This window comes from Populus alba, chromosome 6 (assembly GCF_005239225.2).
Source record: "Populus alba chromosome 6, ASM523922v2, whole genome shotgun sequence".
In the NCBI taxonomy this organism is placed as follows: domain Eukaryota; kingdom Viridiplantae; phylum Streptophyta; class Magnoliopsida; order Malpighiales; family Salicaceae; genus Populus; species Populus alba.
In genome coordinates, this window is record NC_133289.1 from 3,061,487 (window position 1) to 3,089,312 (window position 27,826).

General features: G+C 31.4%; 2 protein-coding genes and 1 pseudogene across 3 annotated transcripts; 2 read left to right on the forward strand and 1 right to left on the reverse strand.

Moving 5' to 3' along the window:
* Positions 1 to 595: 595 nt before the first annotated feature.
* Positions 596 to 5,119, forward strand: LOC140955655 (uncharacterized; annotated as a pseudogene).
* Positions 5,120 to 5,735: 616 nt separating this feature from the next.
* On the forward strand, positions 5,736 to 6,068 carry LOC140955656 (ATP-dependent zinc metalloprotease FTSH 6, chloroplastic-like). The gene has a single exon (XM_073409624.1). It carries the CDS (start codon positions 5,736 to 5,738, stop codon positions 6,066 to 6,068), a length of 333 nt encoding a protein of 110 aa, XP_073265725.1.
* Positions 6,069 to 6,190: 122 nt separating this feature from the next.
* On the reverse strand, positions 6,191 to 16,613 carry LOC118053085 (protein STRICTOSIDINE SYNTHASE-LIKE 2). 2 transcript variants are annotated; one of them, XM_035064239.2, is made up of 3 exons: positions 9,505 to 10,408; positions 8,437 to 8,703; positions 6,191 to 6,902 (listed from the first exon to the last, which is right to left on the reverse strand). In XM_035064239.2, exons 1-3 carry the CDS (start codon positions 9,834 to 9,836, stop codon positions 6,335 to 6,337), a joined length of 1,167 nt encoding a protein of 388 aa, XP_034920130.1. In that variant the 5' UTR covers positions 9,837 to 10,408; the 3' UTR covers positions 6,191 to 6,334. The 2 variants fall into 2 exon arrangements, with proteins under 2 accessions (XP_034920130.1, XP_034920131.1); XM_035064240.2 differs by lacking the exon at positions 9,505 to 10,408 and adding an exon at positions 16,127 to 16,613 and having other exon boundaries at positions 6,262 to 6,902.
* Between the last annotated feature and the right edge of the window lie 11,213 nt (positions 16,614 to 27,826).

The window sequence follows — 27,826 nt, forward strand, 5'->3', positions numbered from 1 at the left end:
TAATTTCCACAACTAATCCTCCTCCAATCATACTCCAAGAACCCATTATGTTTTCCCAACTTTCTTCCTGAAACTAAAGGAACGTCGCTTTAGATCTGCTCATTTGGAGGTCCGAGTCACATCAGGCTCTGAAAGAGTGGTTAATTTTTGCTTGTTCTTCATCCTCTTCTCTTCCTTCTTTAGGTTGCTGGGTATACCGTTTCCGACTGCCCGGAATAAGAATGCTTTCCGCCTTCGATTGATTGAGTGCGAGCGCTTTCGTTTTCGAAGGCTATTGCTCCGCATCTGTTAGCAAGATAAACGTTAACATTATCTTTATATAGAAATAGATAATCAGTACATATTATCTTCCTGTTATAGTTCCTATCTTATAGCTTAATTTCCTGTAATGTAGTTTCTTATTCCTAACTTATAGGAATACTTTTGTTGTACAAATACATGACCTAAGGTCTGTAATATTCATTCAATCAATATACATCTCTCTTTCATCTTTTCATGGTATCAGCGCAGAATTAAGATCTTGATTCATCTTGATCCTTCGCTGTTCTCCGTTGCATTCAAATCACCTGTGTAACGTCTTCCTTTTACAATCATCATGTCCACAGAAGAAACATCTCCAGCAATTGACACAGGCCTGGGAAATCAGATGGCCATTCCTACCACTTCTGCAGATCTCTCAAAAACAAACATCTCAAATCCCTATTTCACTCATCACTCAGATCATCCGGGCTTGATTTTGGTCTCCAAACCTTTGAACGGAGATAATTACTCCACTTGGAAAAGGGCTATGACTTTAGCCTTGAACTCCAAAAACAAATTAGGCTTTGTTAACAATTCAATCAAAGCTCCTTCGGAAGAAACTGATCCCAAAGGCTATGCAACATGGTCTCGATGTAACGATATGGTCCACTCATGGATCGTCAACGCTCTCAGCCCAGAAATTTCAAACAGTGTGATTTATTATTCCACTACTCATGAGGTTTGGGAAGATCTTGGTGAACGATTCTCTCAAAGCAATGCACCTCACATCTTTGAAATCCAACGAGACATTGCTTATATCAAACAAGAACAGCTCTTTGTTTCTTCTTATTACACCAGATTAAAAGGCTTATGGGATGAATTGGCTTCCTATGATAATGCAGTACATGAGGCACAACAGGATCAACAAAAAATGATGCAATTTTTGATGGGGCTGAATGATTCTTACAGTGCTATTCGCGGGCAAATCCTCCTTATGAATCCCCTTCCCTCAATTCGGCAGGCGTATTCTTCCATTTCCCAGGAAGAGAAACAGCGCATCCCTAATTCAACACACGCCGCAATTGAACCCAGCAACAGCGCAGCTATGGCTGTTCGAGGGAGACCCAATCCAGTCAGACATGAGCGATTCAACCGTCTATATGGTTCGCAAGAACCACAGTCGCAAGAGAGGCAGACGAACAACTTCAGGCAAGACAGACGAAGACAGGGCACAGTCCCAGGCAGAGGACGTCCCAATTGTTCACATTGTGGAGAAATGGGACACTGGGTCCAGACATGTTATGAGCTAAACGGGTATCCAGTGGGCCATCCAAAGGCCAAATTCAACCCGGGCTCAAGAAGTTTCCATAACAGGGCTAGGCCTGCAATGAATAATGTGGCCGAGAGTTCTTGGGCTAGGCCTGCAGTGAATAATGTGGTCGAGAGCCCTTCCAAGGTTGATGGCAGTCAGTTCATTAGGATTTCAGAGGATCAATTAAAACAACTTTTGTCACTTGTTAGTATGAATGATGACTCTATATCTCAGGCAAATGATGTGACCAAACCAGGTTTGTCTAAAATCACTTCCCGTAATTGGATCATTAATAGCGGGGCGACGGATCATATTTCTTCGTCATCTAAATTATTCCGCAAAAATAAAAGTTGTTCATTACATTCGGTAATGTTGCCCAGCAGAGATAAAGTCAATATTGTCGCGAAAGGATCGTTGCCTTTAAACTCTGTCTATTATCTGCATAATGTGCTTTGTGTTCCTACTTTCAAAGTTGATCTGATATCAGTTAGTCGTTTGACGAGAGGCCTGAATTGCTCAATAACTTTTTTCCCTTATTGGTGTATTTTGCAGGATCTGGCTACGAGGAGGATGATTGGTTTGGGTAAACAAAGAGACGGTTTATATTATTTGTCGGCACTTGTGACGAATAAACCGTAAACACCTCTTCCTCACCCACAAAACAGCCAACCTGCAATCTTACCATCTCATCCACTGATCTCTGGCATCATCGCTTAGGACATGCATCATCTCCTTGTTTAAGTTTTATTGCCAAGAATTTTTTAAATTTTTCAATTCGGTCAAATAATGCTTGTCATGTATGTCCTTTGGCAAAGCAGAGTCGTTTACCTTTCAGTCCTAGTACTATTTCTTCAATAAAACCTTTTGAAATAATTCATTGTGATATTTGGGGTCGTTATCGACATCCTTCTCTTACTGGTGCTCATTATTTCCTTACCATTGTGGATGATTTTTCTCGTTTCACATGGATTTTTTTAATGCGACATAAAAATAAAGCACAATCACTTTTAAAAAAATTCTTCAGCTTTGTTCGGACACAATTTGAATCTCACATAAAAACATTTTGAAGTGACAATGGTGGAGAATTTACCTCCCTATGTTCTTTTTTTCAAGATCATGGGGTCGTATTTCAACATTCTTGCGTTTACACGCCTTAACAAAATGGGGTTGTGGAACGTAAACATCGTCACATTTTACAAGTGGCTCGCGCTTTAAAATTTCAAGCCCATCTCCCTACCTTTTTTTGGGGGGAATGTGCTCTTACTGCCGTCCACATAATCAATCGATTGCCCTCTCCGATTCTTTCTCTAAAAACTCCTTTTGAACTTCTCTTCTCAAAACAACCCTCTTTTTCTCATCTCCGTGTTTTTGGTTGTTTAACTTATGCTACTAATGTCCGTATTTCTCATAAATTTGATCAGCGTTCCATTCCTTCAATTTTCATTGGTTATCCCGTTGGACAAAAGGCATACAAATTTTTTGATTTGTCGAATAAAAAAATTTTCACCAGCCGCGATGTCAAATTTCATGAAACCATCTTTCCTTATGCATCTGTCCAGCCCATTTCCCCATCCGAGCCTGGCCCAATTCCTATTATGGCCTGTCACATCCCTTGGCCCAATTCTTCTCCTTCCACATCAGATGCTTCTCTGTCACAATCCCTTACACCCCCTTTACCAAATTCCCTACCTTCCTCTCCTTTGCCGGAGCCATCACACATGTCCCCTTCACCTCGTGAATCACCGTCACCTTCTTCACCCACACGGCCATCTCCTTCAGCTCCACCATCTGAACACTCATCACCCCCTAATTCACCAACTACCCTTATTCCTGTCCCTATTCCTCTCTGTCGCTCAAGTCGTCAGACCGGTCCACCGATCAAACTCAAGGATTTCATCTGCAACAATGTTTACACTAACCAATCCACCTCTTTGTCGCTGGGTCCAACTAAAGGTACTCGTCATCCTCTGTCTAACCACCTCTCCTATCACAGATACATGCCTCATCACAGATCCTTTGTTGCTCAAATTGGTACAATTACTGAACCTAAGTCCTATTCAGAGGTCGTTGTTCATCCTGAGTGGCAGAAAGCCATGACTTCTGAGTTACAAGCTCTACAGGCTAACGACACCTGGACTTTTACTACACTTCCCACTGGTAAAACTCCCATTGGCTGCAGATGGGTGTATAAGGTCAAGCTCCGATCAGATGGGACTGTTGAAAGGCACAAAGCACGGTTGGTCGCCAAGGGCTTCACTCAACTGGAGGGCATCGATTATCAGGATACCTTTTCTCCTACGGCCAAGATTATTTCAGTTCGCTGCTTGCTCGCCTTAGCCGCAGCCCGTGGGTGGTCTTTGCATCAAATGGACATAAACAACGCCTTTCTTCATGGCGATCTGGCTGAGGAGATTTACATGTGTCCACCACCTAGCTTACAGCGACAGAGGGAGATTAATCTGGTGTGTCGTCTATATAAGTCGTTGTATGGTTTGAAACAGGCGTCTCGACAATGGTTTGCTAAATTCTCAGAGGCTATTTGTTCTGCTGGTTTCATTCAATCTCGAGCCGATTACTCTTTGTTCACCAAAACACAAGGCAAGCTCTTTATTGCACTTTTGATATATGTTGATGACATTCTAATTACTGGAAATGATCATGCTAGCATTGCTGACACTAAGAAATTCCTGCATAGTCAGTTTAATCTTAAAGACCTTGGTAATCTAAAGTACTTCCTTAGTATTGAAGTTTCTGCATCCAAGAAAGGTATTTTTATCTGTCAACGCAAATATGCATTGGAAATCATTAATGATGTGGGTTTGTTAGGAGCTGCCCCAATTAACACTCCTATGGAATGAGGTTTGAAAGTTATCAGACTAGAAAGAACTGAGTAAGTATAGAAGATTGGTTGGTAGATTAATTTACCTGACAGTTTCGAGGCTAGATATAACATATGCAGTACATGTTTTGAGTAGATTTATGCATGAGCCTAGAAAACTTCACATGGAAGCAGCACTTCGGGTTGTCCGATATTTGAAAGGTGCACCAGGTCAAGGCTTATTTTTCTCATCGAATAATGACTTCAGGTTAAGGGCATATTGTGACTCGGATTGGGCAGATTGCCCACTTACTAGGAGATCCACCACAGGTTATTGTGTCTTTCTTGGACCGTCATTGATATCCTAGAGGTCAAAACAACAGAAAACAGTTTCCCTTTCTTCTGCCGAGGTCGAATATCACGCAATGACAGGAGCTTGCTGTGAGTTGACATGGCTACGTCAACTATTGAAAGACTTGGGTCTAATACATCATAAAGCAACTCTATTGTTTTGCGACAACAAGGTCGCCTTGCACATAGCAGCCAACCCAGTTTTTTATGAGCGGACTAGACACATAGAGATGGATTGCCACTTCATTAGAGATAAAATTCAAGATGGTTCAGTGATCACAAGATATGTGAGTTTTGCACATCAGCTAGCAGATATCTTGACCAAGTCTTTGGGAAAGGAGAATTTCGTTCCTATGATCCGCAAGTTGGGAGTCCAAGATATTCACTCTCCAACTTGAGGGGGAGTGTTAGCAAGATAAACGTTAACATTATCTTTATATAGAAATAGATAATCAGTACATATTATCTTCCTGTTATAGTTCCTATCTTATAGCTTAATTTCCTGTAATGTAGTTTCTTATTCCTAACTTATAGGAATACTTTTGCTGTACAAATACTGTACATGACCTAAGGTCTGTAATATTCATTCAATCAATATACATCTCTCTTTCATCTTTTCAGCATCCCCCCAAAGGTGGACTATGAAGAGAAGAATCAAAAGAATTGAACTACCTACTCATTATGTTGAGGTGAATTATAGAACACTAAAAGCTGTGGTATCTTATGGACCTAACATAGGTCATATCCCTCACGACATAAGATTGAAAGATTTAAAACCTTCTTCTTTGCTAACCGGAGCCCGGCCTTCTTTGCTAACATAGGTCATATCCCTCACGACATAAGAAATCATAACTGGTGCAGCAGGGGACCTGCAACAGATCACTCAAATTGCTAAACAGGTAAGTCATAACAAACTAAGATTACTAAACAGATCACTCAAATTTACAGATCATAAAACGAAAGGGAAACTTCTCTAACTTGGATTGATAAATTATTTTCCTGCAGATGGTAACAATGAATGGCATGTCTGAGCTCGGACCATGGGCACTGACCGATCCAGCAGCACAGAGCAGTGATGTGGTTCTAAGGATGCTAGCTAGAAACTCCATGTCAGAGAAACTCGCGGAAGATATCGATTCATCAGTGCGAGACATAATTGAAAGAGCATATGAGATTGTTAAGGAACAAATAAGGAACAATAGGGAGGCCGTTGACAAACTGGTGGAGGTGCTGCCAGAAAAGGAAACCCTCTCTGGGGATGAGTTCAGGGCAATCTTGTCTGAATTCACAGATATTCATGTTGATAAAACAGATAGAACCCCTGTAAGAGAATTGATTAATGCCTAGCATAATTACTTGGATAATGTAGCATATAAAATTATAGTGAGATGTAAATTGTTATAATTATATTGTCCATATTATCACTCTCAATCCATTATATCATTTTGCTTACTTTGCTAACCGGAGCCCGGCCTTAATTTCTTCTCATATATATATATGATGAAAAACCATATACGTACATACTTATATTGCCTCAATGTAAAAAAAAAAACTTTGCATGTAATTCTTAATTGTTTCATGAAAAATATCCACACTAATATATAGTTGCGTGTTCATATCCTATACCTTCCAGCAAAAGGTAAAGCTACCGACCCTATCCATAATCTCCCATCTTTCTCCATTACCTCACTTACAGACTCCAACCTACTTCCGTCCACGTCTTCGAACACTTCCAGTATGTCACCATTCTCACTCAACCTCACCGCCAAGCCACTCCCTCTATACCTGGACAGAGTTGATTGGATCTTCGTTATGTCGAGTGGAAGCTTAAGCAGAAGATTCCCTATCCATGGATATGAAAATAACAGCTCAGATAGCTTCTCTCTTCTTGAATTTATACCAACCCAGTATCCTCCTCTAGGGCTCCTTTTTATGTTATCCGGGAAACCCTGCAGTTGAGCAAAGACTTCGACAGTTCCAGCTTTCGACGTTTTTATCCAATACCTTAAGATTCTACAGCTGGTGGTCTCAGCTAATAAAATGAAGTCTCCATCTTTGCTTAGAGCTACTCCGTTTGGAAACGTGAGGTTGCTGAGAAGAACTCTCACTTGTTTGTTTACTGGATCATATTTAATTAGTCTTCCTGATTTATCCCCACTCAATACCACTGAGAGATAATTCCTGCAAGATTGCATCTATCATTCAGGCTGTTGTAAACATTTCTAAGAACATATGTGCAGGTTAAAGGCTGCCTAGACAACCGTTCAAAATTTGACCAATTAATAATATTTCAGTTGCATTATTGCTTTGCTAACCTATTCAAATGAAGGGGCATGCCATGCAAGAAAAAAAAAAAAAAAAAGCTTAGATGCACTTGTCTGGCCTTTCTAGAATGTGCCCGAGTTTTTTTAGTAGTTAAGTTAGGTGGGCCTGGCTATACAGACCCAATAGCGCCTGCTTTTTTAAAGGCGGGGCTGGCCTCATTCTCTTGGCCTTTTTCTCTCTCTTTATGAAAAATAATAAATATCAAAAGTTTGTATTTTAAAATATGCTTAAAATATAATTATATTCTTATATATATATATATATATATATATATATATATATCACATTATGTTTTTCACATAGTTACGGTAAAATCATAAAGTTGTGTTTTTTTTAATTAAAACTTGTTTTACAGGTTATAATGAAATTTTTTAAAAAAAACATGTTTAGAATTTAAAAAAAATAATTGAATAAATAATACGATTTTTTAAATAAAATAATCCATATTTTTTTTCTCAATTTAAATTATTAAAATCCTTAAAAATATTTAATCTAATTTATTTTTTTTTCTAAAAAAAGCTACTATATATTAAAGAAGGTATTTTTATCAAAACGAAAATGAAATGCATGAATAAAAAATATAATTTTCTACTCTATGAATAAATATGTCGTCTTCTTTTGAATTGTTTTCAGTTTTTATTAAATATTTATTTTAATTATGAAATACATGAATAAAAAATAGAATCTTTTACTATACGAATACATTTTTTCCTCTCCTTTTGAATTATTTTATTTTAATTATGTAAAAAAACAAAAATTGCAGCAAACCAGCTAGTTTGTGGCTAAAAGAAAATCCATCCCCACCACTTAAAGATTTGTCCCGGCGGTCTTTGTACTGGGATAGCCTCAATTTTGTCCCCCCTACTCCTCACATCAAATATATTTTTATTTTCAAATTATCACAAAGTTTCACACTTGAGTTCTCATCTACAAATTATCAATAAAAATAAATTTGGTACAAAAATTCCAACCTATATTCAAAATGATATCTTTTCGTGTCCTGATTATTAACAGGCAATATATATATATATACACAAATTATATCACTTTAATTTAATGGAGCTAGTCAGTCAACCAACCATGAGGGAGTGTTTGTTTTTATGTTTAAAAAGTATTTAAAATTTTTTTTTTATTAATTTTAAATTAATATATTTTTAATATTTTTAAATTATTTTAATGTATTGATACTAAAAATAATTTTTAAAAATAAAAAAATATTATTAACATAAATTTTAATATAAAAAATTATTTAAAAAATAACTGTAACAACACTCAATCACACGTTAGTGATGAGTTAATTTAAGTTAGTTTTAATATATTTTTTTTAAACAAAAATATTCTCCTAATATTATTATTTAATAAACAAGGAAAGATAGAGTGTTTCACATACCTTCTTTGATACTGTGAGCTACTATCGGTAAAGTAAATGGCACCACTTGATTGGTCTATGTCCAAACCATTAGTGAATCTCAATGGAATTCCTTGTGCATGTGTCACGATCTTGGTGGCCAAGCCACCTTGGGTCCCCACCCTAAGTAATCCCATGTAAGCATCAGCAATGTATAGATCACCGTGTGTTTCGTCGAAGCATAAACCCAATGGACGCCCGCAAATGTGCTCCGTCTGTTGGTGATCAGGCGGCCCTCCACAGCCGTCCCTGGTGGCGTTGTCAATCATAGCATGTTAAATTAAGTCCAAGCAAAAATCCCACTTAAATAAGAAATTAAATTATTTTATTTTATATAATCTGGTCTCTACAAAAATCCCATTAAAATAAATAAGAAACCGTTCCATTTAATATAAGAATTTTCACAAATGCAATTCCATTTGCAATTGGATTTTGATAATCACTATTATTCCATTTCTTCAGCAATTTGGTACAATAACGACTTTCAATTGTTGTTTAACTCGTTTTAGCAGGAATATAAAATCTAAATAAATTTTAGTTAAAAAAAAAAACCTGATTAACTAGTAGCCTGATTTAGTAAAACTCAGTAAAAACAATAATTTTTTTTTGTCAAAATAAAATATTTTAATTTTTTTAAATAATTAACTTAGATTAGCCCTTTGAACCATCCTTATCCTTATCGACTGCCCGATCAGGTTATAAAATATGGTGCCAATGATGACCATATTTACCCTTCTTTAAGGAAAACATGAAAGATAAGGTAAGGACAATAAATGGCTTACTATTTCCATTCTATCTCCATCTCCATCACCTACCTGTTTTTTTTAAAAAAAAATTTGGTGCTAAAGAGCAGAAAAAGAAGAAGAAGAAGAAGAAGATAAAGCTCAACATACAAGACAATTGCAGGAATTAGCTTAGACCTTCAACGTGTTCATCTTGATGCTGATGAGTGATAACGACGACTTGACTTTCTAGCCTAGAAAACATCTTAGCCATGAACTTCCTAAACTTATACCACCGTGAGCAAGAGGCTGTTGCTGACATGCATACCTATTTGGAGAAGCCACGGCAAAATCTGTCCATCCCTTTCTGTTTCCTTGCCATTTGATTATCCGGCCGTCCGATAAACTGGCATAGGGACCCTTCCCAAGCGAATCAAATGCAAAGCTTTCAGGCCCAAAAGCACCCGCAATCGGAACCTCTTTGAGCTGTCTAGCTCCGGCACTGGAAAGAGGTTCTATATTGGATGTTTCAGAGGAAAAAATAACAATGGCTAAGGTGGAGAGAAGAAGAGCTATGGCCGTGAGCAAGAGTTTGGAAGCCATAGTTATGGGAAAGGAGGAATTTTTGTTGTTGTTAAAGAGAGAAGAATTCATATACATTTGAATTATTATTTTTTTTTTTGCGCACGGAGCTAGAAGGGTGTGTCCGCTTTATTATTTGCTGGTGGAATAGTTAAAGTATGTTTTATTTTAAAATATATTAAAATAATAATTTTTAACAAAAAAATTTATTAAAATTTAAAAAGATATTGTACAGAGATGAAGAGGGTTTGATGACAATAATATAAGGTTACACGTCATCTTTCTCTCTCATTCATGATTGGTTTGCTGCTGGAAATTAGAAGAATTTGGATAATATTTGAGAGAGTTGTGAAGGCTAGGGTAAGTGCCAAGGACAGGTGGCATATTGTGTGTTCTTAGGATTAACCCTCATCCAACATTTCAAGGGCGAGGAGAGGTGAAGTATCCAGCCAAATTTTGATTTTTAGGAATTTTCTTTTTAGACGTGCATGTCAATTAATTAATATTCCGAGGTTTATTTGGTGTTTAAATTCTAATTTAATTGGCAAAGCTACTGCATGCATATAGTTAATTCCAAGTAATTTTAAGATTAAGTCATGCTAATATTCGAAATTTAACCTAATTTACCCTCAACAATTAATGTAATATTGGAGTCTTTTCACTAAATTGTTTTAAAATGATATATTTATAAATATTTACATCTCATAATAATGGATTTGAATTCCCTCGTATCTTAAAAGAGTAATAAATAATAGCGTTTCTCATTTTTAAAAAAAAATATTTATATTATGTTTTAAATAAAACATAGTAAATCATACTTTTTAATTTTATCATTGATTTTGAATCCATCAGTGATTTGGATTAGGTACGGTAAAACAATTTATCAATTAAGCTAGTGAATTACGTTTTTTATATTTTTTTAATATATGCTACAATCATGTTATTTTGATTTGGGATTTGACATTTTAAATTTAATAAACATCATTAGATCATAGAAAAAAAAACATGAAAATATCTTAATCCCTTTTATTATTGTAATGAAATTCTTATTAGTTCCAATTTACGTTCATTTTTAAATGAAAAATCACAACTATCAAAGTTTACTTTGTGGTTTACAAATTCACGTTAAAGAGATATATATAAAGATAAAAATAAAATCACAAGAAATAGTTTCAATGTTAATTTAAATTTAAATATATATTTTTTATTCTCTCTACTTATCAACTGAGAAATTTTATAAAATCCATAATCAAAATACTAAACTAAGCAAATCAAAAGTTATTAAATTTATTTTGTCATGGTAGGTTGATTTAAAACCTATTTGAATATTTAACCCTTAGTTTGGATCAGAATTTTTTAAAAATCAATCTTAATTTGACAAAGTCAACCTAGTAAGTTAACCCAGTAAAAAATATATTTGATTTAATTTTTTTTTAAAAATAACCTATTCAATGCTGAATTAATGACCGGTTTAAGACCGGGTTTAATAACTTGGTGCAAACAAAACGACACCATACATGTGTACACTCTATTTGTACACGTGTCTGCAACTAGTCTATGTGATGCTGACGGTATTCTGACTAGAATTAATTCGGATGAGGACATTAATGGTCTGGGCTCACATGAATTGAATATTTACAGCCGATCCGGCCTAGAGTTTTCTTACGCCATGCTTTATTTATTTATTTATTTATTATTATTATTATTATTATTTTTTATTCGAGAAAACCTACCCTCCGAAAAGCATACTTTGTGGGCCTAGATGAACGAATAAAACTCCAGCTGTCCCAGACTCTTACAAAAAATACACGTCCTGACTCGAACTTGAGAATTATTATTATTATTATTATTATTATAACTTGAGATTCTAAAAATAAAATGATAAGCATGGCATGTGCACTTTTATTAACTTTTTTCAGCATCGAATTTTATGTTTATAAATTACTTGATTTTTATTTACTCCCTCCCAATATTTGTGTTTCACTTTATCAATTCAAACGTTGGTGGGGCTGGTTTTTAATTTGTTTTTAATTTATATGTTATCACTTAGTACTACAAAATTTTACTACGCTATTATATATAAAAAAAAGTTGTAAAAGGAAATTGTGTGGTGAACATTGCAAGTGCCATGATAGAAAATATTGTAGTTATCATACTCATCCTCCCCGAGTATAGTTTGCCAATCTAAAATATTACTTGTTTTGAATTTATTTTTGATCAATTTAAAAAGTTAATTTAATCAAATTCAGTTGGCATCTATTTTTTTTTAAAAACACATAATTTAATTTTTTTAAAAAAATAAATATTATTTTAATATAGGTTTAATTTATCCTGCCAACCAAGACCCGCTCTAATAACCATGAAAAATCTTCCATTTGCAATTGAGGTGCAACCTGTTTTTTTGAAAAAAATTCAAATTTTTTTTTTGTTTTGCTAAAATTGAATGCGGTTTGTACTTTTTAAATCGTTTTGATGTGCTGATATTAAAAATGATTTTTAAAAAATAAAAAAACATTATTGACATGCTTTTCAACATAAAAAACTATTTAAAAAATAACCACTACTACACTCCCAAATACTTTCATATAGATTTTAATGTGGTGTCTATAGTTTTTGGTCCTCGACCGTGGTACTGCAGCCATCTTTTTCATCAGAAGTATTAAATCTGATTTGGAAGGACAGCTAGTATAAAGTTCAAACGTCGACAAGTCCCTGTTCTGACATTAAAAAAAAAAAAAACTAAGCCATGTGGAGATTTTAAAGTATACCTTGCACTGTACACAACTTATTCTCAATTCTTTTTTTATAATTTTAAATTTTGTCATCAGATTTTTTTTCACAAGTGAGCATTTCTGACTCTGAGGTGATAATCAATCACATTGTTTGTTTAAGAGATGATGAAATTGAAATATAAAGAATTAACATGAAAGACACATATAAAATAAATAGTGACTCTTCAAATTTTATCTAAAAAATTAGTTTGGTCCTTGTTAAATATTTTTTTTATTTTTCAATTATTTTTTATGAAGAAAAGAAAGAAAAAGAGGTATTTGTTGAAATTCAGCGTAGAGAAATAAAATATTGCTAACACCTATACCGACCATCACAATGGTTAAAATTAGTGTTATCATAATCCTTTCGATGATGATAGTCTTATAGTAGTTGTTTTTAGTATTAATATTGTCTAAAAACCATATCTAAGTTATGAATAAAAAAATTTATTCGAGTTGATTTTGTGATTTATAACTTTTTTTGGGTTTATTAGGTTAACGAGTTGGTTTGTTGATGTTTTAAAAGTCTTTGTAAGGAGTTTTTTCAAATTAAAATGAGTTGAAAATTGAATTTTTAGGTAAAAAACACATAGGCTGAATTTTCCAACCACCACAATAGTAGCTAGATTATGGGTTGGCAAACTTCATCTCCTACAACTGGTGATGTGTCGTTTATCTTTTTTCTTTTTTTAAAAAAAGGTCGCCCACCCATTTAAATCATTAAAAAAAAAAAAACATGCCTAAGTGCATATTGGCTAGGGCTTGAGGGGCCACAAGCCCAAGCCCTTCCTTTCACAAGCCCAAGGAACCGAGCCATAAGCCCACATTACTGGGTTGGTTGTCGGCCCTTTCTCTATTATGTTTAGGTTAATTATAGATTTATAAAAAAAAAATAATTGAACCTTGTTAAGTCCGTGACCTGGTTTATAAGTTCGACAGGTTAGACCACAATATTCGATTTATTATTTTCTTGGTTCAATGCATTTTCTGACCCTCAATATAAAAAAAAATAAAATTTCATAATTTATTATTAATGATCTATTTTTTTTATTTAACTTGAAAAAAAAAAGAGCAATTTGACTCTTGTTATTAATAATTTGCTTTTGTTGTCCCAGTCCCATGCATCAATCATGTTTTTTTTTTAATATTCAATATAAAATAATTATCATGCACTTTATTGTCATATAAATCTATTAAATAAAAAATAATTTATGAAATAAAAAACTTATTGAATCTATTGTGTGCATTCCTTATGTCACAAGTTTATAGTTGGTTGATTCATGTTCACATGTTTTTATTCAATTGATTTTTTGTTTTTTTACCAATCTTGTTTTTCAATGATTTAGCTTTCTAGCTTTTTTTGTTCAAAATTATCCCTGCAAGTTTTCAACTCAGACTAACATAAATAGATTTAATGTGTTTCTATCTTAATATTAAATAAAAATATCATTTAATATACACATGATTTTAAATTCATGGTAAAAAATTATTTTTTTCTAAGACATATTAACAATGCCTATATTTTTTTTCACATTTAATGTTTTCACTCCGACTTGCGGTAGAACGAGTCCATAAACTAGTTTAATCTAATTTTTTTTTTCCTATCTCTAGTTTTTACCGAAAGATGCATGAAAATGTATGTCACACAAAGATGAGACGCTGATAAAAAGTTGTGACCTCTTTAATTTGGGGAGCATAACAACGACGTCACCGTCCCCTAAGACTTCCATCGCCGTCGTCATAGCTCTGTCCTAAACCTTATTATTTCAATATTTTTTTTCTTTCAGCTCAATATCCTCCATTACCTCAATTTTATACACTTGATTCTGTAGGTTTTGTTCAAGATTGTAACAAGGATCAAAGAGTTTTAGAAATCAATTCATTTGCCTCCTATGATATACTGATTTATATTTGATTAAACATTCTAGCCTTATATATATATATAATCTCACTGTTATCAAAAAAATATTTTTAGTTTTAAAAAAATATATATATTTTTGAAAATACATGCAATTATTGAAAAAAATTTCGATTTTAATGTTAAAATGAATTTGAACTGAAAAGATATTAAAACCATATTATTTTATATATATTTCTAGATGATTTTAATATTAAAATCATTAAAAATACTTTAAAAATAATAAAAAAGATATTAAAATGATATCATTTTATATATTTTTAGATAATTTTAATATTAAAATCATTGGAAAAAATTTTAAAATACCAAACTAATGTTTCAATCCAAACGTAATTTTATAAAAATATATACACCATATTATTAAATACACATTAAATTGTATTGATTAATTAATATATCAGGTGCAATACTATTGATACCAACATGATTTAATTTTTCTTAATATACTCTCACATGCCATTTTTCTTCTTTACCCCCTAATTAAGGCTCTGCCGCTCCCTTCTTCTTAATTTACACACCAGCTATTCTTGACACTTTAGTTTTGTACTGTTTTCGTCTTATTTATTGTTGGAAAGTGTTTTTTTTTAGAAAATACTTTCTTGATTTTTTCATGTTACGTTACAGGTCAATTAAATTCACTTTTTTCTAAAAATATATATTAAATTTTAGATATAAAAAGGTATTTTTTCAGTTTAAAAGATTGGAAAATACTTTCCATTAAGAACTAAATTGGTACAACTTTTATTATTATCAATAAAGTATTTAAAAATATATTATTATTAGAAGATAATAAATTAATAATATATTTATATAGGAAATAATATACTAGGACATATTAATATAAAATATAAAAAAATATTAATTTAAAATACTAGTGCATATAATTAATACTTTAATTTAAATAATATTGATATTAAATATTTTTGAATGCAAAATATGTCATACTATATAACAGCCATACTTTTTAAATCATAAAATTATGTTATGAAATTACGATGCCATATAAAATAAATTTATTTTCATTGTTTTCCAAATACAAAAATCTAGATATATGTTGAATAATTATATTTAATGTTTTGTATTTGTTAGATAAGGTTGAAAAAAATTGATTTATTATTAAGTGATTTTTCAGATATTTTTTATAACAAAATATTAAAAAATATTTTCTATTTTATTTTCTACTTAAATATAAAAATATATAGTTTATTTTTCAAAGACTAAATATCAGTAAGCAGTAGCTTCTCAAAAAAGGAAAAATAAATATATATTTTTTTTCAGTGATGAGGAGTGGAAGAAGAATCATATCCTATTTCTACTGACTGTTCGGGAATAACCAAAAAACAGCTGTTAGGCCTAATCCAATCGTTCTAAAGGTGTTTTTTTTTTTTTTTTTTTTAAAAAAAAAAACATTAAATCGTCATTTTCAAACAAGGGTTGTTGTCAGCAAATCTAAGCCAGGCATGAAATAGTGTCATCTCCTTCACTAGTTTTCTTTTTCAATATTCACTTTCCTTCGTTCTTTCATTATCCATTAATTCTCTCCACAAAAGAGGGAAATTAAAACCATTGAAATAATCGTAAACACAGCAAGTATAGACTTCAAAAGCTGACGCAAGAACATCTTTACCGTTTAAAATTGAAAAGAAATAATATAGATAGATTCATTATATAAACAGTACCTCTCTTGAGAAGCAAAGGAAAAATTGATCCAACGCCTTTCATGTTCTTCCCACTTGACGACTCGACCGTCAGATATTCCGGCGTAGGGACCCCGGGCAAGCGAGTCGAATGCAAAACTTTCAGGCCCGGTGGCACCCTCAAGTTGAAGAGCTTCCCACTCCCTCCGTTGGACATGACCAGTGCTAGAAATCTTTTCTACAACAGATGGCGGATACAAAAACTCATGAGTAATTGCAATTAAGGAAGAGGTTAGAGCTATGATAGTTGCTGTTAAGAATAGCTTTGAGCTCATGGCCATGGGGAAAAGATGAGAGGATCGGGAAGGAGATATAGATAGAGTATGAAATATGTTACTTAACGGTGAGAGATATATGTTTATATTCTCTTGGAATTTGGAAACACCAATTAGATAGGACTCTTTGATTTGTGGTTCAAATTCTTTAATAAAGTGCGATACCCCTTATTTATCCCCAATTAATTATGCAAGATCGATCAATGTGTGTTTTTCTAGGTATTTCTTTCTATATATGTTCACGAAATATTCATTTCTCTAGCTACAGGAGTAATTATTATTTTTTATTATTATTATTATTTGCCTGGAACAACTACAGCAGTAAATTCCATAATAATAATAATTGTAATTTTAGAATTTAAACCTCTTTGCCAACTAGACGTTGAACAATCAGGGAAAAATATTCCCCCTTTTTTTTTTTTTTCCCGGCTTGGGTTTAAGGCAGAGCTAGAATTTTATGAAAGGGGTTTTTGATATAAAGAATTTAAGGATAAACTTGAAAGTAAATTTAAACAAAACAAAACTATAAAATAAAAGAAATTATTCTCTAAGACCTAAGTGAATGCTTCTATTAAAAAAAAAATCTTTGAATTTAACAATAAAATTGAGACATTTTTAAAATTTAGAGCTAAGTTTGGTACATATCACTTACGTTTGTAATACATGATCACTTACATATCAAAACTGAAAAGAAAAAGAAATGATGCTCTTTAAACATATTTTTTTCTTCTTATTGTTCATTTTGGTGAAATTAGATTGCAAGTTAGCCCGTAAGGTTATTAGAAAATATCGGTGATTTTTTTATATAAAAAACTTATTTTAAATTAAGTTTTAAATTAATGAATCATCAAATATATTAAAGTTTAATAACTATTTAAACTATGCTATATAAACAAGCTAAAAATTCAATTGGATTGACACTAAAGAAATTGATAAGAAAATGACTTCTCTGACAGGACTGTAGAGCCACCGCTAACGATGTGAGCCATTTGAACAAAAGATGTGAGCCACAGCTTCTAGCTATTACATCCATGAATAACAATAGATACATATAGATACTTGATATTTACTTTGCCGTCGGTAAGATATTTTCTTAAATAAAAAAATGATAATATATGTTTTTTTAACATGTTTCTGTAGTTAAAAATTCTTAAATAAAAATTAAATTTTTTTTCTATAGATGTAATGAAAAAAATAAAAATTATGTGTGTTAATAAATAAAAAAATCATAAAAAATAACTAAAAATACAAATAAAAAAATTAAGAGACAATTGTTGATTTCACAAGTTGAGAAATTTACCTAGTTGTGCTTACTAAATTTATTTATTAAAATATTTTTTTTATTTAAGCAAATGATTATAGAGACACAAAGTAAATTGATTGAATAAAATAAAAAAAATAATATACAAGACGACTTATATTAGAAATATTATATGAAAATAATTTTTTTATTTTAAAAAATAAAGTTTATTTATACAGAAAATAAAAAAAATATTATAGATGAATTATAAAAACTCTTTAAAATTTAAATTCATAGCAAAAAATAAATAATCTTTTAGAAGAGACTCATTAAATAGAATGATAAAAAGAAGAGATATGAACTTAAATATAAAAAAAATAGAGAAAAAAACCAAAAAAATTAAAAAAAAAAAAAAAGAAAAAAGAAAAGGAAAAAAACTAAGGTGAACATTGTGGGACTTGACAAGTTAGGGCAGCCTATCTAGTTTATTTTGTTGGGGTCCATGTAATTAGATCTTTATATTTTTTTTTTTATTGCAACAAATGTAGGTGCAGATGATATGTTATTTTCCTAATTTTTTTGAAAAAAAACATCAAACGACGTGTAGTCTAATTTGCTCAGATTTCAATAACTAAAATGATTAGAAAATCAGGGTTTAATTTTTTTTTATTATTACCTAAAATATCTTAGAAATTATAATAAATCTATCCATGACTTTAAAAACCAAAAAAACCATCCCAAAAAAAAAAATCAAATTGCTGATGCGTACTTGAAGACTTCTTGAATCTCGGACCAGCTTCGTCTCTCTAATTAATGACTTCTTGAATCTCGGACCAGCTTCGTCTCTCTAGTTAATGACTTCTTGAATCTTCGAAGCAGTTGTGTCTCTTCTAACTGTAGATCAAGTACGGACTATGGATTATACATAAAAATTAAGATTAAAAGAAAAAAACCTAAGTGGCATATGGGCATTTTGCTGTTTCCTTCTCCTGTTCACTTACTTACCCTGCTGATCGACTGCTTGCGTTGCTGTCTGCTGGCCTTCGGCTTGTTATATACTAGCTAGGGTTCATAATCTAAAAGAAAAATGAAACGATCCTCTCTGTTCAACAGATTCCTCGGTTGAGCTATTGAAATAATTCCTTATATACGTGGAGATATGATTAAAAGTTTGATTTGAAACGTTCCTCGGTGGACTCTTTAATTACGTGGATATATATGAAATAATTATCAATGAAAAAAAGATGCCTTCAAAACGATGGCAATATCGATGATGATGTTCACATGGGAGTGACCCATCAGCTTCAATCAAATAATCTAGCCGTATATTCACCGGCGTAGAAGACATGATCACTTGCATATCAAAACTGAAAAGGAAAAGAAACGATGCTCCTTAAGCATTTTCTTCATGAAAAAATAAAGGCTAAATAAAATCAACCCTAAATTAAAAATCAAAACAAGCTTTATTTTTATTTTTTTTCATAAAATTTAAAAGTAAGAAAATATCTAATATAAACTCTCCTCATCTAGCGAAATAATTTAACATTTAAATCAATATCAATAATATTTTTTTTTCACTACTGCTAAAATGACAGCTTTTCTTTTCTCTTTCAAGCAGGAATTAAAAAAAAATAAAGATAAATTTTTGAACCACAATTGAATTTGAAAAAAATTAAGACATTAAAATTATATTATTTATATTATTTTTAAAATTAGAAGATGAAAGTGTATAAAATATACAATAGATTTGTATTCGATTCATCATAAATCAGAAGCTCATGCATCGGTATACTCTCGTCCAGTTCATGCACTGTGATCTTCTTAGAGGATGTTGAAATTAATTCGACAATTCAGTGTGGTCGAATTCCAGAAACTGGGCCCAAGTAAACAAAGAATTAAAGTATGGATTTAAAGGAAGGGATGACAACCGTGCAACATCAGAAATGTGGACGGCCATTGAATCATTAGATTTGACTACAGTGGAGCCGTTGATCATATTTTCAAATGGCCGATCAGTGACTAACAGCGAGTGCAGTTGCTTGAGCCTGAGTGGAGATTCGGATTGTGGTTTTGTTTCTAGAATCGATCGGGTTTTTAATGAAGTTACATCCCCTTGATCTAGTCGGATCTCGGCTGGATTTAACTAGGTATTTTCAAATCGGTTGAAATAAAACATCTTAAACCTGGTTTTGAATCAATAAATTAATGGGGTGAACTATAAACCATGTTTTAATTATGATTTTTGCAAATCACTCGTAACGAAAAATCAATTTCTTGGTCCAGGCTGACCTCTACCTTCCTCCTGAGATGAGCCCAACTCAAGTTGCACCTTCTCTTTAACTGGGCTGCATAATTGAAAATTTAATCAAAACCTTAAACGGATCTTTCTACCATGTTATTACCTCGGATTCGGATCTCGAAAGTTGCCGGAAAGTTTTCTTAATACACTGATCCATGAAAGAAAGAATTCTCGGTATACAAAATTTGTCCTGATTGTCAAAATGCACCAATAATAATCACAACCACAATCATCTTAATAGATATAAACAATAGACAATGGCGTCACAAATCCACAGACAAAGAACAAGAAAGGCCAATAAAAATTTGAAGTTCCTCGTTAAATGTCGTCTTCCTAAGAAGAATCATCCAAGTTTCCAATGCTTCTCTCCTTTTCTTACAAGAAACAGTGAGCAGACGAGTCTTTCATGTGATATAAACATAAAATACAAGAATCTCTATCATATTTTCTCTATAGGGGTCAAATTTTTTGGTCTCGAGAGTACTCAAGTGAAAAGGTCCCAAATTGCCTCATGTCCAATCCATAATCAAGTGCTAAATACATGGTTATTCTATGAAGGAGAGGGACAACTTAACCACAAAGAAAAGAGCAGATAAAGCAAGCTAATCAAATTCTTAGTCGAGGCATTAAGAAATATATTTTGATTACTTTAGTTCCTTCAATGTCAAACAATTCATGTTCTTGTTGGACTCAAGCTTGAAAACTTCTTCAAGGCTCTGACTATTGATTCCAAAAGCTCACAAATATACGTCTTTATTGATTGCCTTTGTTGAGTTAAACTTTCCTGTGAAGACAAAAATCAATCATTTTTTATGTCGTGATGATGAAGTATTGTGATTTTCAAACGTTTTAATTATTATATAGATTGCAAGGTTGATGTTATTAACGTTTTGTCTGTAGCATCTTTAAGCTTGATTGACTCAACTCAGATTATCAGAGGGAGATTTTTTTCTTGTGTGTGTGCGAGTGTGTGTTTAATTGAAGGAAGAATTCTGTTTAGGCTTGGGAGATTTTGGCAATTGAATGTAGTCAAAGCCCAGGAACAAGTTCAAACTAAGGGATACGTGCTGGTTTTGGTCCAATCTACACAACCTCTAATTATCACCCAAAAATGTTTTGAGACCCGCTTTCTAACGTATTTGAAATAGTGGTTATTATTCAATTTTTAAAATATTTTTAATTTAGAAAAACATATTAATAATGCTTTTTTTTTATTTTTTAAAAATTATTTTTGAGATCAGCACATCAAAAATATATTAATTCAAAGCAAAAAAAAATTCAATTTTTTTTCAAAAACACTTTTAAAAAGCACTTTCAAATAGTTAATTTAGGCATACTCGACAAGTTAATTTGAACCCATTCAACTCGAAACTTGATTTATATTGAGTTTTTTTTTAAAAAAAAAATAAAAAGAGTTATATGGTATAATCAAGTCTACCATTAAAAATAATTTACATCAACTCAAATTAATTTTGTGAGTCCATGATCAACTCCAATTAATTTTGTCCGTCCATGATCATGATTGAAGTTTTATTATTAAAGACCCACTTTTCTTTTTTATTATATATATATATATATATATATATATAAAGAAAAAAAAATTGAAATCCATCCTTAATAATTAAGAAATAATTGACATATGTTTAAACAGTTTTGAAATCATGAAGTTTCGTACATTGTTATCCCGATTTCTTTTTTTTAGCAGGCAAGATATACATTTTTGACTCCCTGTTTCTAAATAATTCACTAAGATAATTTTACCATGATTTGGATTTTTCTGGGTGCTTAATAGGTGCCCAAAAAAATAAAAAAAATTCCAGTACATGTAGAAAATAATTGTGCTTGAAAAAGCTTAATTAGGCTCTAATTAACTAATCTGCCAAAACACTTTATGAGGAAACTTTACATAATCCAGTGTTGGATGTTGCTTGTGAAGAAGCTTTTGCACATATTATTTTCTCTTAAGAAATCTTTCAACAATCCATTAATGGACATCCGAAGCAAGAAAAGATTTGGAGAAAGATTTTGCGTGCCCCAAAGGGATGTCCTAGGGACACTTACAAATGCCCCAAGAGGCCATCTTAGGGGCACAATCCTTTCATTACGAGTGTGTTATCACTGCTTAAAAATACCCTAAAGATCTCAAGCCAAAGAAGATTTTGTGTATAAAAAGAATAATATAAAACAATACGACTATCATTGCAGCAAGTTAATACCAAATCCTACATCCCAAAAATAATTGCACGATAAACTAAAGCACAACTGGACTGTTGAGATGGTGGGCGGATTTCATTTTATTATTTTATGGATTAAATTTTACAGATAAATATATATTTTTTTAATATTTGTATCGATTTGAAAGAAAATGGCTCTATTAATATTCGAATATAAAGAACAATTACGATAAAAAAACATAATTATTAAAAAAAAAAAGAGTATCCTTGCATTGGTACAACTGCTTCCAAGATTTTTTGGTTCAAGTAGTGGAAGAAAAATTAAGAAGTCTGGGATTTTTTATATCGAGTCTACGAGCCAATTTCTTGTTTTTCAGCTTTAGATTATAGTCCTTGAACTTTGGTTTATTTTCAATGAAATCTCAAATCGGTTCCGTGAAAGTTGGTGTCTTTATCTCCATGGCTTGCCTTGTGTTATTTTAGTTTCAATATTATCCTATTTCTTTCATATAGGCCCTTCCACTTTTAAATTTCCTGTTAAGCTCTCTTGTTTGATTGACCCTTTGCATTCTCATCACTGTATTCGTTTCAAGTTCTTGTGAGCTATATCCAAGAAAAGCGAGAAACAAGGGTCAATCAATAATTCGATCGCTGTTTAGATGAAGAAAATAAAATTGCCATATCTCCATGACAAAACATGCAAACGGATTAGGAAATCTTTCACAACAAGACGTTGACTTTGAGTAGAAATTGAAGATAACTACAGCCCATGAGATACAGATTTGAAAGTAAAGCTGTTTTTTTTTTTTTTTTTAGATAATGAAAAACTCATGTTTTCATTATTCTCAGACAAAACTATTAAACTCGTCCTAATTCATCACTCGGTTTAAGGTTAGGTGGTTTGACCATATCAATTAAAATAATATCAATATCGTTTTAATTAGAAAGAAAGTTCATGTTGTTAATTTTGAAAAGAAAATTTAAAAAGTTAAATGGACCATAAATAGAATACGGATTGACGCATTAAATCATTTAAGTTTAATTAAATTAGATTTTGCTTGGGTTTTTTTAGACTTGGCCAATATCAAGTCCTTGATTATTCAAATGTCAGGTTGACCTATTAGACTGAATCGAATTTAATAATGCTATTGAAAAATAAAAAAAAAAACACAAAAACAAGGTTGAAACAAATATCTCTACACAAAATATAAGTGTAGAGATTCAAAATAGAAAATCATTATATCGTTCTATAATTAAATTCAAATCAAGTGGAGTGTATACAGCTAAATAATAAGACATATAAAAAAAATAAAAAATATATAAAAAATATATGATAATCGTCTTTGATTTAGATGATAAATAGATGTATGAACAGGACATGAAGGAGGTAGGCCTACAGAGAGGCTTTAGAGAGGAAAACAAGACCCACAATACCTGGCAAGAATCATGATCCCAATTTATAAAAGGATCTTTTGTTTTGGAATGGCAAAGCCTTTCTTGGAATGCGAGATTGGGACCATTCACCTTTACAAACAGTTAACAGCTACGATTTCTATAAATCTTAAAGATGATTGCTGCTTCACTTGTGCTCACTGGGCTGACCATGTCCGTTAAATTTATTTATTTATTTTCTAAATTTTATTTTTGATATAAGTACATGAAAATGATTCAAATATATATAAAAAATTATTTAAAAAAATTATTTTCTTAAAAGCATCGTGTAAACAACGGGCTCTTCATGAGGGTTGCTTTTAATCCCACCATTATCGAATAACCATTCTCCTTTTTGCTGTCGTTAGATACTTTTGTCTCTTTTTTTTTTTTTTCTTTTTATAATGTCAATTCCCAAAGAATATTATATTGATTTTATTTGTAGTAATTTACCATCTACCTTATTTATTTATTTATTTTGAGCTCCCAACAACCAATTAAATTCTCGTCCCGTATTTATATTCCAACATTTAATTGATTCCCCCCTCGGATATGGAAATCCAAGAATGAAGAATTGAAGGCATAACACATGATGCTCGAGCTAAAAAGATATCAATTCAGCTAAAAAAAATTACTTTACTCCTCAAATCTTACAAATTATACATGTTCAATTTCTTAATAGTTTTTCAATTTAATTTTAGTATAAAAATATCATATATTTTTTTTCCAGTTCCTAATTTAAGAAAGGAAAGAGAAATGATGATGAATTCTAAAAGTGTATTTAATTATTTTTAATGAATTTTTTTATTTATTGAAAAAAATAATTTTTAATTTATTTAATTAGATACGTATACAAACTTTACAATCTACACTTAATATTATTTATATTAAAAAAATATTGCAAATTCCTCCATGTTTAATTTTTTTTATTGAAAAAAATATCCAGCCCACTATGGTTAATATCTAATAAAACAAAAGATCCACCATGCACCATATCTACTCATGTGCTAAAAAAATCCAATAAATTATATTTTATCATTTCATTGAAGGTTGACCTACCCATGATTAGTTTGGGGCCCAGGCGATAATGATTTCCAATTACTATTTTGTTTGGTTAGGAATTCTATTCATATATGGCATCAATTGGTTCATCTAAACAAGCCAGAGAGGTTTCGAGCTACCTTGTAAGATGTAATCTTTTATTTATGGACTTTTTAATATACTCTTGATGATATAAATTATTTAAAAAATTAATTTTGATTTTTTTTAAAAAAATATAATTATAATTGATTTTTAAATAACTTTTTGTGTCTAAATGCATGTTAATGATATTTTTTTATTTTTAAAAAATTATTTTTAATATTAACATATCAAAATAATTAAAAAACAATAAAAATATTAATTTGAAGTAAATAAAACAATGAAATTTTTTTAAATATTTTTAAAAATGTTTTTGAAATGCAGAAGTATAATCCAACCTTACTTGTCTAGTAGTTTTTTTAATTAGAAAAGTAATTCATTCCTTAATTAACTATGATTCTCGAGGTCCAAATCCAACGACTCTTACAATGGTTTAGGCTTTTGCTTGCAAAACAATTGTGGTATTTTATATTTCTTGATCAAATTTTCCAGCCTCGGCAAATGGGATTTAGATTTACATGAAACTTATTTTATTTCAAGTTTGTGTGCCCATGATTTGGCTATGATCATACACACCTAATTAGACCTAATCTTGCATGTGTTTATTATAAGCCTTTAATTAACTAATCTCTTATCTAATTGTGTATATTCTCCGAAGAGATCTGAAAAAGTACAAACTATATCTTATAAATCTAATAGCTTTCCTGCAGGAGGGTTCATTGAATCAATCACTAATTAATTGGTTGCAACTGCTCATTGAACATCATTAGGTATAACGTACCCCCTTCTCTTAATTTTAACCCCCCCCTTTCCTCTTTGTTAATTTCTATCATGGTTTCATGTGATTTTTGAAAAAAAAATTCCCAAATCTTGTCGGGTAATTAGAACAAATATAGAGACATGAGGAGATCATATTGATTTTTTTTTTTGTCTTGTATGTGTTGGTCCAAAGAAAAAAATGAAGGGTTTTATTTTTACTATTGTATTATCTAGCTACCTTGTCTTTGTTTGATGATTAAGGGAAAAAAGAGAGTGGAATTCTCATGGAAGGATGCTTTTTTTAGTTGAAAGGGCACATCTTAGGAGCATGTCATTACTCAAATGATGCATCACTGTGAGCAGGATTAGGTCCCCTATGTCTAGTCACATGTTGAGAATTTTTAGCATGTCAACATTATCATTTCGTTGACAATGACCTTGCAATATTCTCGTTATACAAGTCAAATAAAAAAATAAGTTGGTTAGTTTATGAATCACCTAGCTAATGTTTTTTTTTTTGAGAAGGATGAATCACCACCTAATCTTGATATAAATAGTGTATGATCTGCTTTCATTCGACTAAAAAAACAAACAGTCTTCATGTATAAAAATTATTCCAAAAATATTACAATTTAATAGTATATCTAATCAAAAGAGTTTTTTTTGATGGACTATTTCTATTTATAAGCATGTAATATGTTAGTGTAAAAACTAACAAAAACTTTAATTGTAAAACTATTAAATTTAATAAAGATAAACGAGTGATAGCTACTATTTTTATTAAATTTAGTTTGGTGGGTGAATTAGATAATTTATCAATCCAAGACATAATTGAGGCCGAGTTTCAAAATAAACTAGATGAGAACTGGCTTAATTGACCTGGCAGGTCAATTTATGACAAAATCAAAACCTTTTAACTTTTAAAAGTTTAATTTAATTTTTTAAAAAAATTAAAACAACATTATTTTAGAATAATCTGGATGAATACCTTCAACCCTATGACTCAAACCTCCAACTGAGTGGGGTTTAATGATGCTACCCTTGTCATATATAGATTGCTAGTTATCTAGAAAGAAAAACTAACAAGATGAATTTTGGGATTTAGTAGATTTACCATGATCATCACCCCTTGTATGCACCATGCAACAAATAAAAAGATTGTAAAACTAACACTGAAATAGAATTAATTAATTACCTTGTGACTCAATAAAATGATTTATTTTTTGTGTTGATAATGCAATGTTTTATTGGTACATGATTAAACAACCATGGAAACCATATCTTACCACAATTTTTTCATCATCCATATCTTACCGTATTAATAATGATTACAATATATCATGGCTTTATTTTCTTGATAGAGTGATTATAATATATGATGATGAGTGTCCACTTATATGCCAATATGACGTGGTACCCAAAATCAACTCTTAAATCTATCTTCTTTTTTCAGATTCGAGAGAAATGGAGGAGGAGCGGGGACCATATATATATATATATATATATATATATATATATATATATATATATTGGAGAGATGGGGAGAAGCAAAAAGGCCCAAAGCAAAGGGTAAGAAGAGAGGAGGGACCATGCACATATTCGGCACCCAAAAACCCTAATTTCTAACCCAGTAGATTTCTCTATCTGTCAAAGCATAGATCTCTATATATACGTGTAAGTGTGTCAACAAGCCATGTGATGACGAGATGCCTCCGTCCACTCTTATTGTCTTAATAATTTCTACAGGATTATTTACATTTCATTATTACAAACCCACCAATATGTACGTTTTCAAGTTTTTCATTTCTTGATTTAATTTGTACAATATATATTGCTCTCTCGGCAACGTGGCCACGCCAAAAATCCCTCGAGGTTTTAAATGGTAAACAATTTACAGGTGAAAAGTTGTGATAATGACACAGATAGTGTAATCTACACATATAACACGCTCTAATGGAAGGATTAGCAAATTAATTTACTTGTTAATCTGTTTATCATGAGGCTAGGGTTGAATGATCGGTAATCTTGAACTAATCTATGTGTTAATGGAATGAGGAAATCAGTCTTTCTTAATTATTTCATGGAGCCTAGCTACACCATGGAACCTCTTAAAATTAGCTTAACTGTGTGTTTGTTTGAGCTGATTTTAGTGTATTTGATAATGTTGTGAGGTTTTTATTAAAAAACTATTTTTGAAAGTTTAAGTTATTATATAAAGTTTAAAAATATGATTTATATTATTTTCTAACATATCTTTTCATAAAAAAAAATGGTTGATGAATGTTATTTCTTGTCTTAATAGTTATTATCGCACAACCAAAGACATGCTTAACATATTGGTGTGATTGTTTTTGCATGTGTGTC

Excerpts from the sequence above, each read along its gene's own strand:
- LOC140955656 (XM_073409624.1), top strand. The coding sequence starts at position 5,736 with ATGAATGGCATGTCTGAGCTCGGACCATGGGCACTGACCGATCCAGCA.
- LOC118053085 (XM_035064239.2), bottom strand. The coding sequence starts at position 9,836 with ATGTATATGAATTCTTCTCTCTTTAACAACAACAAAAATTCCTCCTTT. Across the intron at positions 8,704-9,504 it reads GCCGTGGCTTCTCCAAATAG|GGACGGCTGTGGAGGGCCGC; the intron begins GTATGCATGTCA and ends CAACGCCACCAG. Across the intron at positions 6,903-8,436 it reads AGCTCACAGTATCAAAGAAG|GAATTATCTCTCAGTGGTAT; the intron begins GTATGTGAAACA and ends GCAATCTTGCAG.